Source organism: Phyllobates terribilis, unplaced genomic scaffold (genome assembly GCF_046119375.1).
Source record: "Phyllobates terribilis strain yellow unplaced genomic scaffold, ASM4611937v1 Scaffold_12__6_contigs__length_324123572, whole genome shotgun sequence".
In the NCBI taxonomy this organism is placed as follows: Eukaryota; Metazoa; Chordata; class Amphibia; order Anura; family Dendrobatidae; genus Phyllobates; species Phyllobates terribilis.
In genome coordinates, this window is record NW_027362772.1 from 252,460,450 (window position 1) to 252,480,284 (window position 19,835).

General features: G+C 40.2%; 1 protein-coding gene across 2 annotated transcripts in view; it reads left to right on the forward strand.

Annotated features, from left to right (window-relative positions):
- The first annotated feature begins 1,161 nt into the window (after positions 1-1,161).
- The window catches only part of TMEM240 (transmembrane protein 240), an 86,174-nt gene continuing 67,500 nt past the window's right edge, over positions 1,162-19,835 (forward strand). Inside the window, exons 1-2 of one of the 2 annotated variants that reach the window (XM_073656833.1) lie at positions 1,162-2,043; positions 2,731-2,837. In XM_073656833.1, the coding sequence (XP_073512934.1) occupies positions 1,987-2,043; positions 2,731-2,837 (164 nt within the window). In that variant the 5' untranslated portion in view covers positions 1,162-1,986. Of the gene's footprint in view, positions 2,044-2,695; positions 2,838-19,835 lie in introns of both variants that reach the window. The other variant, XM_073656834.1, reaches the window with a different exon arrangement.

The window sequence follows — 19,835 nt, forward strand, 5'->3', positions numbered from 1 at the left end:
TTGGTCTGTACTGTACATAACAACACAAAATTACAGTGCATAGGTGTAAGGTAAGCGCCAGAAATGGGGGACAGGCCCCCCCCCCCCCCCCCCTTCTTGTGATCCAGACCAGGTGGATCCTGACTGCTACAAATGTAAAAACCTTAAGTCACCAGTAGATGGCAACAGTGAGTAAACACAATCCACCTATCTGCGAGCTGAAGTCACCTTAATGCCCTGACAGGTATCACATTCACAACCCCTTTCTGGACAGTTTTATGGCACATCGAAATATTGCACACCCCTTCAAATAAAAAATAAATAAATGAAAAATAATATATATTTTTTTAATTATTTAATATGAGGGTTCAATGTTTGTGGATGGAGTAGTGCACAAGTAACACCATCCTAATGCCCACTTTATACAAGAATACAGTACCATAACGCCCTGAGGTATCACAACCCCTTTCTGGACAGTTCATAGCACATCTAAATATTGCACACCCCTCCAAATAATAAATATATAAATAATATATATACATATATATTTTAATTATTTAATATATATATTTATATAATTTAGAATAATGTATATAAATTATTTAAAATTATATATATATATATGTGTATATATATATATATATATATATATATATACAAAAATAAATTGGCATGGAGAGGGTTAACAAGAGTTTTCAGAATGTGTAATATATAAATATATACATATATTTATATATTATTTTTTAATATAGATTAATATATATTAAAAATAATATATAACTATATGTATATATTTATATATTACACATTCTGAAAACTCTTATGTTAACCCTCTCCATGCCAATTTATTTTTGTATATATATATGTATATATATCATATATCTATATATATATATATATATATTTATATATATATACTGCTATTTTATATTATGGAGTTTATAGGTATTTTGGAGCGATTTTGCCATGTAGCTGCCCATGTTTAACCCTTTCCTTGTCCAGATGCCACCTATCCCTATTAATTGCTTCCTTAATGAGCAGTTCATTAAATGGCTGATATGTATCCATCTGTTACTCCTAGTGTTGCAATTTATAACACCCCCTCCCCTCCCCCCTCTTGCACCAACCTGGCTTCCATTCAGGGGGGCAGTGCCCAGGTATATCACATCAGTTTGGGAGGAGGGGGTAGTGGTGGTGGGTGCTACCTTCCTTGAGGTTTGGGGGTTGTCTAGCTGCCTCTGCTATTCACTTAAAACAATGGCTTCTGCTATTAGCATATTTTAGTAGGTGGAAGCCCAGTGGCTGCTGCTGCATGGTGCAGAATATCAATTGTGGCTGCAATGTCACTAAGAGGGAACAGGGCGTGCAAGGCTGCTGCTGCTACACATTGCTCTGGAGGGGAGCACAGCACTGCCCCCCTACTTCCTCTGTGCTCTCTCCATCTGGCCATATACACCCTATAGATGCCTTTTTAGGGGGAAAGCAGTGATTAGGAAGTGATCATCCTCCATGAAGCCCAGGGAGACTGATGCCCCTCCACTCAGCAGCCTAGAGAACAACATCCAGGATCCCTGAATTATTGATTGACTTTTTTTTCCCTTCCCTTGGATGAATTGATGCAGAGAAGGGGTGTTTGCCATCCTTGCAATGTGGCAGCCCTAAAACTCAAGAGGCGGAGGGGGGAAATGCCTGTCACATTGTCTTCTAATGGGGGGGAGTCAAAGAAGGGCGATCAAGACTGAGATGACCCCCACAGTTCTCTAAGGAAGGGAGGGAGGGGGGTCTTCATTAATCCTTTAAGGGGGGGTAGTACAGTAGTTTACCAACATGACTGTATACATCTATATGTAACCGGATTCTTTGGGTCTTCAACATCAAGGATTGCAGCTTTTTTGGGGGGGGAGGGGAGATGACCAATTCTGACCTTTGCGGAGAAGAGGGAGGAAATAGAAGAAGAGAACCGGCTTTTTTAGGGGAAATAGACACAACCTTGTCAATATCATATATATGCACATGAGCGCAAACACCATGATATTCATGGTACTGGGGGCGTCCATTGTTATGGTAAGAGGAACTCTTCTCACTTCATGTATTTGTAGCAATGTCATATTGACTCTATGTGTATCAGTGTCTGTGTGTGTGTCAGTGTCTGTATATATATGTGTGCGTGTGTGTTTATATATGTGTATCAGTATCTGTGTGTGCATGCAGTGTCTGTGTATATATATATGTCCATGTATGTATCTGTGTGTATATATGTGTGTTTGCACGTGTGTCGGTGTGTGTGTATGTTCAGTGTGTATATGTGTGTGTAAGTAGGTATGTGTCTGTATGTTTCAGTGTGTGTCTGTCTGTTAGTGTGTATGTGTGTACATGGGTCAGTGTGTGTATATGATGTGTCAGTGTGTATAAAAACGTGTGTGTATATATCTATATGGATGTGTGTGTGTATATGTATATATATATATATATATATATATATATATATACACACTGTGTCAGTATGTATGTGTGTGTGTGTATATATACATATACACACACACACACACTGTCTGTGTCAGTGTGTATTTGTATCTGTGTGACTGTGCCAGAGTATGTGTGTGTGTGTGTGTGCCTGTGTGTGTCTGTGCATTGTGTGTCCTTTAGTGGCAGCATTGTCAATAATGCTCCAGTCTTTTTAGCCAGCAAACTAGAGTCAATGTTTTATTCCATCTAGAGTTGACCAGATGCCTTGGTTATGGGCTCTTACAGGCAATAGCTTGCTTGATGGACATGAACGCTCTTTTGGACCGATTTCACAATTATATCTTACCGCATTTAAGAGGGGAAGATCGGGTTTGTCACTGCAACTGTGGAAGGTGAGTCCCTCCTGCATTTTATCTGTCTCTCTCCTTGCATCTGAGGCTGCCTGTCTGTAATAATCCACTGTAGGAATGAATGGGTGATGCGCCTGCTTCCAGCTCCACGGACAGATCACACTTGTGCTGGGCTCAGCTACCTGCACACATCACAATCAGCAGCAATGGCACCTCACACCTGGGATGTGAACAGCCCCATAGAGCACCTGTGATGGCTTTAGTACCATGGACACCAAACACTTGTACGTAGAGATCACACTGATGTATGGTCATCACCATGGACTTCAAAGTAGTGACTTCAACTTCATGGACAACTCACACTCACATGCATAGATCACACTTGCGGTATTTTCGCACTATACATAGATCACATTTGTGGTATTTCGGCACTATACGTAGATCACACTTGCGGTATTTTGGCACTATACATAGATCGCACTTGTGGTATTTCGGCACTATACATAGATCACGCTTGCGGTATTTTGGCACCATGGACACACGCCATGTAGTTTGCCCCACCACAGAGTGGTCACACTTTTGTTGGGTTCAGCACCATGGACGCACGCCATGTAGTTTGCCCCATCACGGAGTGGTCACACTTTTGTTGGGTTCAGCACCATGGACGGATGTTGGTTTCCGGGTCTGAGCGTTGCCTGCTGTATATTTTATGAAGCAATCTCTCTCCACCCTCTTTCTTATGTCCTGTTTGCATGATCACAACGCAGTTCATTTCATTTAATCCTCATGCCTTTAACACAGGGCGCCCAGGGGTGCGCGGCAATGCACTGCCGGGGATCATTGAATTCATCCTACTGCTGAGGTTATTCTGCATGGAATCCATTTTACCCTCACGATGCCATACTGACGCCTTGACTCGATTGTGAATAAGGGGAATCCCAGGATTGGTTAATAACATGTCTGAATGCTGATGCTTACTGCGGTCATTAATTTACCGTGAACTCGTGATGGCTTTTGCTTCGGGGCATGGCAGGCCATGACTGTGCTTGACACTCGAGTGGACCAAACTTCTAAAACTCTTCAGCTGCATGGTTGTTGCTGCTCTACGGCCTTATTCTATACTACTGTTATCAGTTCACAACGAGATGGCGCATTTTAGAGGCAGCCCAAAATGTCATTCTCCAGTCTTGACCAGTATGGGAACATTTTGACACTTTTTGGAGTAATGTACACCTAAGCGTATACATTGCAGTTACTTCCATTAGGGATAGGTTGATTATTCTGCAAATTGGGGTCCCCATTCTGTGCCCCTCCAGCTGTTACAAAACTATAACTCCAAGCATGATGGTAATTTGGAGTTTTGCAACCATTGGGGGGCTACAGGTTGGAGAGAACTCCGCATTATAGATGTTTCAACCTCATTGTTTTAGTAAGGGACTCATCGTTCCAGTTGTACATGGATAGAGAAGCGGTAGATACAGTGGCATGTAAAAGTTTGGGCACCCCTGGTCAAAATTTCTGTTATTGTGAACAGTTATGCAAGTTCAAGTTGAAGATGAAATGAACTCTAAAAGGCCTAACGTTAAAGATTACACACTTCCTTTGAATTTTAGGCTAAAAAATATATACTGGTATATTGTAAGTTTTTACATTTTAAAAATTAAAATGACCAAGGTTTCAGACCTTAATTAGGCTGTTAGGGTTATGGCTTGTTCACTATCATCGTTAGGAAAGGCCAGGTGATGCAAATTTCCCAGCTTTATAAAAACCCAGCCTCCTCTAACCTTGTGCCAAAAAACAGCAGCCATGGGTTCTTCTAAGCAGCTGCCTAGCACTCTGAAAATGGTGGAGGACCACAAAGCAGGAGAAGGTTATAAGAAGATAACAAAGCATTTTCGAGTTGCCCTTTCCTCAGTTCGAAATGTAATTATGAAATGCCAGTTACCAGGAATAGTGGAGGTCAAGATAAGGTCTGGAAGACCAAGCAAAATTTGAGTGAGAGCTGCTCGTAGGATTGCTAGAGAGGCAAATCAGAACCCTTCACTTCACTGCAAAAGACCTTCAGAAAGATTTAGCAGACTATGGAGTTGTGGTACATTGTTCTACTGTTCAGAGACACCTAAACAAATATGGCCTTCATGGAAGAGTCATTAGAAGAAAACCTCTCCTGAGTCCTCACCATAACATTCAGCTTCAGAATAATGCAAGAGAACATCTAAACAAACCTGATGCATTTTGGAAGCAAGTCCTGTGGACCAATGTGGTTAAAATAGAACTCTTTGGCCACAATGATCATAGTTATGTGTGGAGAAAAAAGGGCACAGAATTTCAGGAAAAGAATATCTCTGACCATTAAGAATGGGGGTAGATCAATCATGCTTTGGGGTTGCGTTGCAGTCACTGTCACGGGGAACAACAGGTAAAAGTTTGGGCACTCCTGGTCAAAATTACTGTTATTGTGAACGGTGAAGCAAGTTGAAGATGTAATGATCTTTAAACTGCCCAAAGTTAAAGAATGATGCATTTCCTTTTTTCTACACACATGCATATGATATTTGTAGCCAAAGAGTTGTATTTTAACCTCATTGGTCCACAGGACTTGTTTGCAAAATGCATCAGGCTTGTTTAGATGTTCTTTTGCACTTCTGATGCTGATTATTATGAGGACTCAGGAGAGGTTTTCTTCTGATGACTCTTCCGTGAAGGCCATGTTTGTGCAGGTGTCCGTGAACAGTAGAACAATGTACCATAACTCCAGAGTCAGCTAAATCTTTCTGAAGGTCTTTTGCAGTCAAGCGGTGGTTCTGATTTGCCTCTCTACCAATCCTAAGAGCAGCTCTCACTGAAATTTTGCTTGATCTTCCAGACCTTATCTTGACCTTCACTGTTCCTGGTAACTGCCATTTCTAAATTACATTTTGAACTGAGGAAAGGGCAACTTGAAAATGTTTCGCTATCTTCTTATAGCCTTCTCCTGCTTTGTAGGCCTCGAACATTTTCATTTTCAGAGTGCTAGGCAGCTGCTTAGAAGAACCCATTGCTGCTGATTTTTGGCACAAGGTTAGAGGAGGCTGGGTTTTTATAAAGCTGGGAAATTATCATCACCTGGCCTTTCCTAATGATGATAGTGAACAAGCCATAACCCTAACAGGCTAATTAAGGTCTGAAGCCTTGGTCAAAGTTATCGGAGCACGCAAATCTCTAAGGGTGTCCAAACTTTTGCATCAGCCCATTTTCCTTTTTTAAATTTTTAAAATGTGAAAAAATTACTATATATATATTTTTTTGCCTAAAATACAAAGGAAACGTGTCATCTTTAACTTTAGACCTTTTAGACATCATTTCATCAACTTGATTAGCTGTTCACAATAACAGTAATTTTGACCAGGGGTGTCCAAACTTTTACATGCCACTTTACACATGTCCTATGGAATTGTAGCAATCTACATTTTACTTTCTCATTGGATCACATGTAATATTTTTTTAATTCATTGAATTGAATGAACCCAATGATCAGCTTTGAATTTTCTGGAGCATGTTATAGCGGGTAGATTTGCTGTAGTCACAGGGCAGACTCCCAATAGTCGGTTATGTGCACGAACCCATCAATAATATTAATGGGGGCAAATGCCCTGTTGAAGCATCACAATGTAACGAGGCTGCAAGTCAACAAATAAAAAGCAGAAAGATTACCGAGTCTCCGTATAAAGCAAGAGAAGGCGGCAGGATTCATTTACAGCTGTGCCGTAAATACATCAGGTGCTCATTGGACGATGTATACCACTCCGGAGTGAGCAGTGCCGGGGGGGGGGGCAATTACTTTCAATTCAACACACATGCAATTCTACTATTTTATTTTTTTACCTGGTAAAACAAATGGGGTTAAAGCACCACTAAATTATGGATTGTCTTCAAAACCACCACAGACATTCATAAAATCCCATTTACTCATATGTAACATCTGCAAACTGCAGCAACAAAAGCCAAAATAGCAAAAGACAGAAAGCTGCTATGTGCCCCCCTGGCATTATAATGGATGATATTGATTACCTCCTATTGACAGGGTCATTAAATTTATTTTTTTTATACTTAAAGGGGAAGTCCTGTTTGGACAATCTTCTATCATTTAAGGAGTTTACAAGAAATAAGTGGATCAGGGAGTTTCATTGCTGGGATCTTAGCTATAATTTGGGGAGAAATGCAACAGGAAGTGTCCAGTTCTTCTGTAGCGCCACCGCATGGGAAATGAGGCTCAACCAGGTGCCCACTGAATCAATGGGCCACCCATGTAATGGAGGGTAGCTGCTCTCCACTATAACACATAAGCATGACAATGTCCCTAGTAATTATTTTACGTGCTTATATAGCGCCATCATATTCCACAGCGCTGTACAGACACCATCATCCCTGTCCCTACTGGGGCTCACAATCTACATTCCCTATCAGTATGTCTTTGGAGTGTGGGAAGAAACCTGATTACACAGAGGAAACCCACACAAACACGGGAAGAACATACAAACTCCTTGCAGATGTTGTCCTTGGTGAGATTTGAACCCAGGACCCCAGCGCTGCAAGGCTGCAGTGCTAACCACTGAGCCACCCTGCCAGCCTTATATATAGTACAGTGCTAACCACTGAGCCACTGTGCTGCCCTATACATAGTACAGTTCTAACCACTGAACCACCGTGTTGCCCTATATATAGTACAGTGCTAACCACTGAGCCACCATGCTGCCCTATATATAGTACAGTGCTAACCACTGAGCCACCGTGCTGCCCTATACATTGTACAGTGCTAACCACTGAGCCACCGTGCTGCTCCATACATTGTACAGTGCTAACCACTGAGCCACCGTGGTGCCCTATATATAGTACGGTGCTAACCACTGAGCCACCATGGTGCCCTATATATAGTACAGTGCTAACCACTGAGCCACCATGCTGCCCTATACATAGTACAGTACTGACCACTGAGCCACCGTGTTGCCCTATATATAGTACAGTGCCAACCACTGAGCCACCGTGCTGCCCTATATATAGTATAATGCTAACCACTGAGCCACCGTGGTGCACTATATATAGTGCAGTGCTAACCACTGAGCCATTGTGGTGCCCTATATATAGTACGGTGCTAATCACTGAGCAACCATGGTGCCCTATATATAGTACAGTGCTAACCACTGAGCCACCGTGGTGCACTATATATAGTGCAGTGCTAACCACTGAGCCATTGTGGTGCCCTATATATAGTACGGTGCTAACCACTGAGCCACCATGGTGCCCTTTATATAGTACAGTGCTAACCAATGAGCCACCGTGCTGCCCTATACATTATACAGTGCTAACCACTGAGCCACCGTGCTGCCCTATATATAGTACAGTGCTAACCATTGAGCCACCGTGCTGCCCTATACATAGTACAGTACTGACCACTGAGCCATAGTGCTGCCCTATATATAGTACAGTGCTAACCACTTAGCCACCGTGCTGCCTTATATATAGTACAGTGCTAACCACTGAGCCACCATGGTGCCCTATATATAGTACAGTGCTAACCACTGAGCCACCGTGCTGCCCTATATATAGTACAGTGCTAACCACTGAGCCACCGTGCTGCCCTATATATAGTACAGTGCTAACCAATGAGCCACCGTGCTCTCCTATATATAGTACAGTGTTAACCACTGAACCAATGGCATTGTAATTGTTCCCTACTGATAGAATTTCAAGTAAGTATTATTAATATTGCACAATCTCATGAAATCAATCACTAGTTTTCCATGTAGGGCAATGCAGATATCCTTTTGGAATGTGTTATGAAAGGACAAGTGTCCGGATAATCACTTCTTTCACAGCTTTCTATGTACTTTTGTTCGGCTTTGTTGTGACTTTTTGTTTTTGAATGTTCAATAATACCAACGAGTTAGGAATTGGGGGTCACTCAAATGTCTCCATAAACTTTTCTATTGGATCGGTTCACACCCCCCTCCCCAATTAGCCAGGAACCCTTTTTTAAACATTTAGACACGCGTATCGTGGCCGGAATACCAGTCTTCTGATACTAAAATTTGCATATTGTTGTGCTAGCCACATTTCTGGAAAACTGTTGTGACTTCTTTTCCATTTTGAACTTTTGAAAAGCACTTATGGCAATGCCCATATAGATTTATGTAAAAAATGAGTAAATTCTAGCGAAAATCTACAATTTTAGGTTGGGGTGCAGAAGACCGAGAGAGGATGCACCAGATCTATGAATTAGGTGCATCTTACATTAGCAAATGACCAAATGGCCTTTTAAAGACAGATGAAGAATAGAATAAGTATAATACATTGGTACACCCATTAGCGTCTCATACTAATTGTCTTTTAGCCTGCACTAATACTCCCAGCAGCACTAATACTCCCAGCATGCACATGTTTCTCAACAGATGAATAGTCACAGGTCCTCTGTGTGAGATCCGCAGGATAATCTAAGTTTTATTTTACCCAGTCTTCTGCTATCTTTAAATGGAATCAGTCAACACAAAATGACTGTTCAAACCAAGCACAAGCGCTCGGGGCACCCTTGGTGTGGCCGAGCAGTTCTATGCACCTTCCCACCTACTTGTTTTCTAGCTCCGCCTTTCTCCAGCTCCAGATTGTAATCAAGGGCGAGCAGATGAGAATCAAGTACCGTAAGTGGAAAGGTGCACTGAACTGTTTGGCCACACCAAGGGTGCACTGAGCATCTGTGCTTTGTGTGAACAGTCATCTTGTGGTCTGATCTCAGTTCAATTTATACGTCCGTCTGACTGCGCCCTAACCGGTTTACTTTTCCGATTGCAACAGCTTTGATGCAACTTTGCTTTTTTTTTAAATAATTCTAAGCTAATATTCCAAATTTCACACTGGCCACCAGAGCACACACACACGACTGATAATTCCTGTCTGAAGCTCTTTTTTTGCTGTCTATATTGGGGTAGGATTTAATGGAAGATGACGGTTATATTGTGCTTCTGGAGTAGTGATAAATAACTTAACTTTTTTTTTATTTTAATTATTGAACAGTCTTTGCAAAGTTATGAACATTCTCCATTACCTTATTTTGCCTCCTTCTCTCTCAAACACTTTGCTGAACTTGCTGTTTTAGCTGCCTAATTCATGCTCTTTTACAAGATGTTTGAGCTGCTGCTCTAGCAATTTTCCGTACTCAAACATTATTTACAAACACTCTTCCTGGCTGAGTATGGGGTGAGCAGAGGAGAGAAGCTCACACAGGGAGAGTGTTTGTAAATATGGATTGAGCATGGATTCTTGCTAGAGCTGCAGATCAAAGCAGCTACAAAAGAAGCATGGATAAGGCAGCTAAAACAGCACTTTCAGCATGGTGTTTAAGAGAAGAAAAAAGGAAAAGAAGGTAAGGTATATTACAACGGTTTATAACTTTGCAAAGGCTGATCAATAATAATTAAATAGAAAAAAAAATTAATCTTTAATGCAGTGTATCAATAGTATACACTAAAGGGGGAATTTATCACATGTTTTGTGACAGAATTTCTGCGCATTTTTTGTTATTTTTAGACACATTTATAAAAGTAGTTCCCCATTTTTTTAAAACATTTTACACCATATTTATTTTGAACTCCTCAAAAGAGGTGGGGCTCTCTTATTTTCATAGTTTTGAGTTCTATTTATGACATGCATCTTTTTTAAATGTTGCACAAAATATCACAAAATCACTCCAGCAGGAGGGCGTGGTAAAAAAATCTTATATTGAAAAAGAGCCAAATTATCAAACATCATGCAATACCTTGATAAATATGGCACATGGCCAGTACCAAAACTGACTTTAAAAAATCTTCTCATGAAACATTCCTCCATTTACAGAATGGGCTGCCATCAGGGATTTCAGTGCCCTACAGAGCAAAATTATCCAGACAAACCCCCCACCACCTCCCCTATCACTTTCCATTATTTTATTTATTTTTTTGTACCATATTGCACTTTTTCTGTTATGCGGTACTATTAATTTTAGTTTTGACCAGTTAATAAATGTTGAAGCCTCCCACCACGACAATGTGTTTCAAGAGCTAGAGCTCCCATTAAAATGAAAAAATCTGATCTGCAGTACTTGTGAATGGCCACCATATGGTGTATGGAGCTGAGCTGTTCCGCTACATCCAGCCACTATCTGAGCGGTCATCAATATCATAGTAGTGGAAAACCCCTTTAACTTTCATTTACTGCAGCTGCTATAAAGTACAAACTCCTCTCTATACTTTCTGTGCAGACAATACAGGAAGACAGCGCGTGTCTCCAATATGGCCGCCCCACGGGGAATTTTAGAAAAAGAAAAAGAAAAGTTAGAATTAAAAATATTTACAACACTATTTATGTTTTTCAGACTTGCATTTAAAAAATGGTACTAAAATGATATAGGTTTACTTTTCTTCAAGATTTTATTTTGCTTTAACCCTTTAAAGACCTGTGAAGTAAATTTTCATTTGCGTGTATGGATCGGACTTAAGATCTGAGCCTGCTTCATACACAGCAGATGCTGTGTTACACAGCCAGCATCTATCTCTAACAGGCAAACAGACAGTTTAACAATTGTCAGATATTGACAGAGGCTTCTAAAATGGTTAACAGCAGCTCCAGCTGCTGCTGTTAACCATTTAGAAGCTGATGTCAATCTCTGACAATTGACAGCAGCAGTTAAACTGTCTGTTGGTGCACTTGCAAATAATCTCCCATAAACCCCCGGAGAACGCGATTGTGGGGAGCCGATACTTGACTATGGCTGTGGGGGGACTGCTGAAGACTCCTGTGGCTGCCTTCTTAGTTCTTCTGTGAAGCTCAGTCAAATTTCGGGCTTCATAGTAGAAGTATAGCAGTGTGTAGTATACGTGATCAAACAATTACTGGTTCAAGTCCCCTGGGAGGACTTAAAAATAAATAAAAAAAAAATGTTTTGAAAAAGTAAGAAATATGCGAAAGTTTAATTCTTCTGCTTATTCAAAAAGAAGTGAAAATAAAAAAAAAAAAAACATATTTAGTATTGTTGTATCTTAAAAAAGCCCTATCTATCAAAATACTAAATTATTTAAACAGGTTAATAACCTAAAAAAAAATCAAACCGCCAGAATTTTTATTTTTTTTAAATTGCCGCACATCCCTAAGAAAATACATTAAAAATGTGATCAAAATGTTGTAAGTACCTCAAAATGGTATATAAAAAAGCACAGCATAGCAACAAAGAATGAAAAACTCTACATGAAAAAAGAAACACCAAAAAGTCTTTAACTACTTCCGGTCCATGTTCTACTCTGTAGTCGCATTCTAAAATGTCACTGCATAATGGAGCAGCTGCAGGAGTGGGGAACTGTCTGCCAGAACCAAAGGCACACTCCTCATAGAGAAGGCAGAGACAGTTTATTGCTTTCTCTGCCTTCTCTATCTCTGTATATGCAGCGCTGAACATGTGCTGTGTATACAGAATAAAAGGTGCTGTCAGTATTTTTTCCTCTTGACAAGGTGATCATTTAGGATGGAGGAGCTGCTTTGTCCTAGGAGGCCCAGTCAGTTCTGCTATGCAGCGAGGAGGCTGAATTTCCCCTGTAACTGGGACTAATATACCAACCACAGTTACAGGGGAAATCAGATTTAAAAAAAAAGTATTTAAATGTTGAAATGCTTCCAAAGGTATTTTATGACTTTATGGGGGGCACAATGTGTGAAACAGATGAAAAATAAATGAATTAAAAAACAGAGGCAAATCCAAATTGCTGTTACTAGCCCCTCCCTCATCAAAAGAAAAAAATATGTCTGATATATGTAGATAATTGTTAAGGAAATGTAACAAATTTTAAAATGTATGCTAGGGAGAACAACAGGGGGAATCGCGCAGATCCCACCGCTGTCACCAATTTGTCAGGGGACGCAACTCCGCTGTCTCCAATCGTCAGGACAATTATGCAATTAACTGTCAAGTGATGGACGAGGACGCGGCTGTTTCCACTACTAGGCCAGTTATTGGGGAACTTACAATGAGCGTATGGTATATTCAACTTAGATTCCAACGTATGGAATATATACATATATATATATACAGTTATGTCCATATATATTTGGACAGAGACAACATTTTTCTAATTTTGGTTCTAGACATTACCACAATGAATTTTAAACAAAACAATTCAGATGCAGTTGAAGTTCAGACTTTCAGCTTTCATTTGAGGGTATCCACATTAAAATTGGATGAAGGGTTTAGGAGTTTCAGCTCCTTAACATGTGCCACCCTGTTTTTAAAGGGACCAAAAGTAATTGGACAATTGACTCCAAGGCTATTTCATGGAGAGGTGTGAGCAATCCCTTCGTTATGTCATTCTCAATTAAGCAGATAAAAGGCCTGGAGTTGATTTGAGGTGTGGTGCTTGCATTTGGAAGGTTTTGCTGTAAAGTAAACATGCGGTCAAAGGAGCTCTCCATGCAGGTGAAACAAGCCATTCTTAAGCTGCAAAAAACAGAAAAAACCCATCCGAGAAATTGCTACAATATTAGGAGTGGCAAAATCTACAGTGTGGTACATCCTGAGAAAGAAAGAAAGCACTGGTGAACTCATCAATGCAAAAAGACCTGGGCGCCCACGGAAGACAACAGTGGTGGATGATCGCAGAATAATCTCCATGGTGAAGAGAAACCCCTTCACAACAGCCAACCAAGTGAACAACACTCTCCAGGAGGTAGGCATATCAATATCCAAATCTAGACTGCATGAAAGTAAATACAGAGGGTTCACTGCACGGTGCAAGCCACTCATAAGCATCAAGAATAAAAAGGCTAGACTGGACTTTGCTAAAAAACATCTAAAAAAGCCAGCACAGTTCTGGAAGAACATTCTTTGGACAGATGAAACCAAGATCAACCTCTACCAGAATGATGGAAAGAGAAAAGTATGGCGAAGGCATGGTACAGCTCATGATCCAAAGCATACCACATCATCTGTAAAACACGGCGGAGGCAGTGTGATGGCTTGGGAATGCATGGCTGCCAGTGGCACTGGGTCACTAGTGTTTATTGATGATGTGACACAGGACAGAAGCAGCCGAATGAATTCTGATGTATTCAGAGCCATACTGTGTGCTCAGATCCAGCCAAATGCAGCCAAACTGATTGGTCGTCATTTCATACTACAGATGGTCAATGACCCAAAACATAAAGCCAAAGCAACCCAGGAGTTTATTAAAGCAAAGAAGTGGAATATTCTTGAATGGCCAAGTCAGTCACCTGATGTCAACCCAATTGAGCATGCATTTCACTTGTTAAAGACTAAACTTCAGACAGAAAGGCCCACAAACAAACAGCAACTGAAAACCACCGCAGTGAAGGCCTGGCAGAGCATCAAAAAGGAGGAAACACAGCGTCTGGTGATGTCCATGAGTTCAAGACTTCAGGCAGTCATTGCCAACAAAGGGTTTTCAACCAAGTACTAGAAATTAGCATTTTATTTACAATTATTTAATCTGTCCAATTACCTTTGGTCCCTTTAAAAACAGGGTGGCACATGTTAAGGAGCTGAAACTCCTAAACCCTTCATCCAATTTTAATGTGGATACCCTCAAATGAAAGCTGAAAGTCTGAACTTCAACTGCATCTGAATTGTTTTGTTTAAAATTCATTGTGGCAATGTCTAGAACCAAAATTAGAAAAATGTTGTCTCTGTCCAAATATATATGGACCTAACTATATATATACAGTACAAACCAGAAGTTTGGACACACCTTCTCATTTAAAGATTTTTTTGTATTTTCATGACTTTGAAAAATGTACATTCACACTGAAGGCATCAAAACTATGAATTAACACATGTGGAATTATATACTTAACAAAAAAGTGTGAAACAACTGAAAATATGTCTTATATTCTAAGTTCTTCAAAGTAGCCACCTTTTGCTTTGATGACTGCTTTGCACACTCTTGGCATTCTCTTGATGAGCTTCAAGAGGTAGTCACCGGAAATGGTCTTCCAACAATCTTGAAGGAGTTCCCAGAGATGCTTAGTACTTGTTGGCCCTTTTGCCTTCACTCTGCGGTCCAGCTCACCCCAAACCTTCTCAATTGGGTTCAGGTCTGTTGACTGTGGAGATCAGGTCATCTGGCGTAGCACCCCATCACTCTCCTTCTTGGTCAAATAGCCCTTACACAGCCTGGAGGTGTGTTTGGGGTCATTGTCTTGTTGAAAAATAAATGATGGTCCAACTAAACGCAAACCGGATGGAATAGCATGCCGCTTCAAGATGCTGTGGTAGCCATGCTGGTTCAGTATGCCTTCAATTTTGAATAAATCCCCTACAGTGTCACCAGCAAAGCACCCCCACACGATCACATCTCCTCCTCCATGCTTCACGATGGGAACCAGTCATGTAGAGTCCATCCGTTCACCTTTTCTGCGTCGCACAAAGACACGGTGACTGGAACCAAGGATCTCAAATTTGGACTCATCAGACCAAAACACAGATTTCCACTGGTCTAATGTCCATTCCTTGTGTTCTTTAGCCCAAACAAGTCTCTTCTGCTTGTTGTCTGTCCTTAGCAGTGGTTTCCTAGCAGCTATTTTACCATGAAGGCCTGCTGCACAAAGTCTCCTCTTAACAGTTGTTGTAGAGATGTGTCTGTTGCTAGAACTCTGTGTGGCATTGACCTGGTCTCTAATCTGAGCTGCTGTTAACCTGCGATTTCTGAGGCTGGTGACTCGGATAAACTTATCCTCAGAAGCAGAGATGACTCTTTGTCTTCCTTTCCTGGAGCGGTCCTCATGTGAGCCAGTTTCTTTGTAGCGCTTGATGGTTTTTTCAACTGCACTTGGGGACACGTTCAAAGTTTGCCCAATTATTTGGACTGACTGACCTTCATTTCTTAAAGTAATGATGGCCACTCGTTTTTCTTTACTTAGCTGCTTTTTTCTTGCCATAATACAAATTCTAACAGTCTATTCAGTAGGACTATCAGCTGTGTATCCACCAGACTTCTGCACAACACAACTGATGGTCCTACTGAATGACTTTGATGACTTTGAAAGTTGTACATTCACACTGAAGGCATCAAAACTATGAATTAACACATGTGGAATTATATACTTAACAAAAAAGTGTGAAACAACTGAAAATATGTCTTATATTCTAGGTTCTTCAAAGTAGCCACCTTTTGCTTTGTTGACTGCTTTGCACACTCTTGGCATTCTCTTGATGAGCTTCAAGAGGTAGTCACCGGAAATTTTTTTCACTTCACAGGTGTGGCCTGTCAGGTGTTGTGCAGAAGTCAGGTGGATACACAGCTGATAGTCCTACTGAATAGACTGTTAGCTGCTTTTTTCTTGCCATAATACAAATTCTAAGTAAAGAAAAACGAGTGGCCATCATTACTTTAAGAAATGAAGGTCAGTCAGTCCGAAAAATTGGGAAAACTTTGAAAGTGTCCCCAAGTGCAGTTGCAAAAACCATCAAGCGCTACAAAGAAACTCGCTCACATGAGGACCGCCCCAGGAAAGGAAGACCAAGAGTCACCTCTGCTTCTGAGGATAAGTTTATCCGAGTCACCAGCCTCAGAAATCGCAGGTTAACAGCAGCTCAGATTAGAGACCAGGTCAATGCCACACAGAGTTTTTGCAGCAGAGACATCTCTTCAACAACTGTGTATCTACCTGACTTCTGCACAACACAACTGATAGTCCCAACCCCATTTATAAGGCAAGAAATTCCACTTATTAAACATGACAGGGCACACCTGTGAAGTGAAAACCATTTCCGGTGACAACCTCTTGAAGCTCATCAAGAGAATGCCAAGAGTGTGCAAAGCAGTCATCACAGCAAAAGGTGGCTACTTTGAAGAACCTAGAATATAAGACATATTTTCAGTTGGTTTCACACTTTTTTGTTAAGCATATAATTCCACATGTGCTAATTCATAGTTTTGATGCCTTCAGTGTGAATGTACAATTTTCATAGTCATGAAAATACAGAAAAATCTTTAAATGAGAAGGTGTGTCCAAACTTTTGGTCTGTACTATATATATATATATATATATATATATATATATATATATATATATATACACACATATATATATACACTCCGATGCAATCAACAAAAGGAACCACTAGCTACCATCACCAATCGTTTATACAAGCCGATTGGACACGCGTTACAGGTAGCATATGGCTTCAGGGGTGCGGTTTACCGAGCAAGAGGAACAGATCTATTAAATATTATATATTTAATCCAAAAAGGTAGGCAGTGTTTCTAAAAATAAATATACAAAGATGTTACAAAATGGGAACGATACAACACGGTATAAACAATCACATGAGATACAATGAATAGCAAAGAAAAGTACTAAACCTGTGTCACGGAAATGGGTCAGAGCTTAGCGGAGGGAAGTACCTCTTTTTGGAAAATGGACAGAACCACAGCAAGCTGTACCTTCCAGAGCGGACAAATGACAGAAACTCAAACTCTGATTTTTATGAGATCAAAGTTACTCCCACATACTTCCCCTTGGGGTGCTCATGTATGGGCTGGTTGTGGGGTGTCCTAGGTCTTATAGAAGTTTATGTCATCCCCAACTTTCAGGATATCTTCGCCCCTGGAGGTTCCAGGCAGGAGATAGTGTTGTCATGTTTCCTATCACGATTTTACCTTTCTATAGAAATGAAACATGACATGGATAGCATCATTCATCTGTGCGTTATTAATTTGGACGTGTTCAGCCGGCCTTACGGTGATATGATTGAATGCCTTATGTTCGTCCCTTTGCTACGACGCTGAAAATGTATATCTCGTAAATATGGAATCGATGCAAACCTTAATATTCATCGCTGACCACTAGCTCCAGAGGAGTCTGAGATAATTCCTTTGAACAAAGGAAGCCCCATGTACATCTTTCCCTCCGAGTATACAAATCCTAGTCTTGTTGGCTTGTTCTTATCAGATACCCTGTGGTAATTACCTGTTCATGGCAGGAGGTCCTACTTAAATGGAGGTTGCAGTGTCAACTCTTTCTCACTTCCCCAGTTATAATTAATCCCATATGTTAAATGTGAGGGTGATATGTCCCCTCTCCGGAGATGTCTTTATGGATTTTATACGCTCTGATTGGTTTCTCTGTAATGTTGTGTACTTTTTAAACCTGGCATGTTACACCATTTTGTATGCTTGAAAAAGACCTATGGCTGGTCGTAACCTTGCATCTATTGTAGAATAAATGGAACTTGAAGTTTTTGCAGCTGAATTGAACACTTTCTTTCTTCTATTTCATTTTTTTCCAAGTGGACTCCTTTGAACTTTTTTGATAGTGCGTCCTTTTTCTGCCTATGTGCTCTTTGTAATTTTATACCCTCTCCTGAAATGTTTTTATGGATTTTACAATTTTTCTCTACGACAATGTATTTTAGTGGTTACCTCTGGTCATAAAAAAAAAAGAAAAAATGTAAAAAACAGGTACACATTTCCTTTATTTTTCCACCCGATATTGGAAAAAAACAAAAACAAAAGAGTATGAAAATAATAAAAAATGAAGCCCCACATATCACAAAATATTATTTCAATATCCAAGCAAGAAAAAAAAAATTACAGCTTTTTTTTATACTGCATGTATAAAAAAAAAACTGAAAATTGGCCTGGTCAGGAACAGGGTGTCCTGAACTGGTTACAGGAAAAATATATATCTTTGTACTGTGTTAGCCAGTAGGTAGAAAAATATTAAGATTTGAGAGTCCTCAGTGGTTGATACCTTTTAATGGCTAACTGAAAAGATGGTAACAAATTGCAAGCTTTCGAGACTACTCAGGTCTCTTCATCAGGCATAGAATACCACAAAATCTGAAGAGTCACATATTTATGCACATATAATGCAATAGATAAGACATGTGACCTTGGAAAGATCTTTTTGAAACCATCCAAGAACAATTGAAAACCAGATTACAAGAGCTACCAGAATACCAAGAAATCACCTCCTACATTACAAAACTAAAGAAGAAAGTAACTGGGTACCTCTAGTAGTCACCTACAATCCAAACCTGGAGGTTCTAAGAGGAGCTGCACGAAAACTACAACCTTTACTACAAAAAGATGCCCAATTACAATCCATATTTCCAGTCCCCCCACTTCTGTGTTTTAGGCAGCCCCCAAATCTAAGAAGCATCATTGTCAGAAGCTCCCTGTCCTCTCCACCAGCTACAGGTATTTTTCCCTACAACCAGAAAAAGTGTAAATGCTGTCCATTTATAATAACCACAGGCAAGATAAAGATCCCCAACTCATATCAGGACTACAAGATCCCAGGTGCTTTCAGTTGCACCACATCTAATGTGTACACCAAATGTCCAGCTGGGGGTCGGTATGTTGGGGAGACAGGGCAATAACTTAGTACAAGAATAAATTCTCATTAAAAAAATAAAAGAATAGATCTACCTGTGGCCAAACATTTTTGTTATCCCTGATAACAGCATCATAGACATGAAATTGCTAGTATTAAAAGGTAACTTCAAATCTCAGAGAGACAGAAGAGTCTGGGAGTTCAAACATATGACAACCTTTGACACACTCAGTGCAGGAATGAATGTATCGCATGGATTTATGTCTTTCTATATCAACTAAGGAATGTGCCCCTCAGGACATGTGGTGGCATCACAACCATGGACCAGACCTTAATCACAGGACAATAAAACTTTCACACTCCTCATTTATGAACTGTTCAATATTTATGACCACAACAGTTTCTCCCTCTCCCATACTGATAGTTCTGTTATAGTTCTGTTAAATATGAGACTTTTCAGATTTTGTGGTATTCTATGCCTGATGAAGAAACCCTAGTAGTCTCGAAAGCTTGCAATCTGTTACCATCTTTTCAGTTAGCCATTAAAAGGTATCAACCACTGAGAACTCTCAAATCTTAATATTTTTCTGAACTGGTTAAAAACTCTTCATATCCTATTCAGAAAATGAAAAAACTGCTCTAAAAACTCAAGGAAGGAGCGCTTCCTGAAGAAGTTTCCAATAAAACATT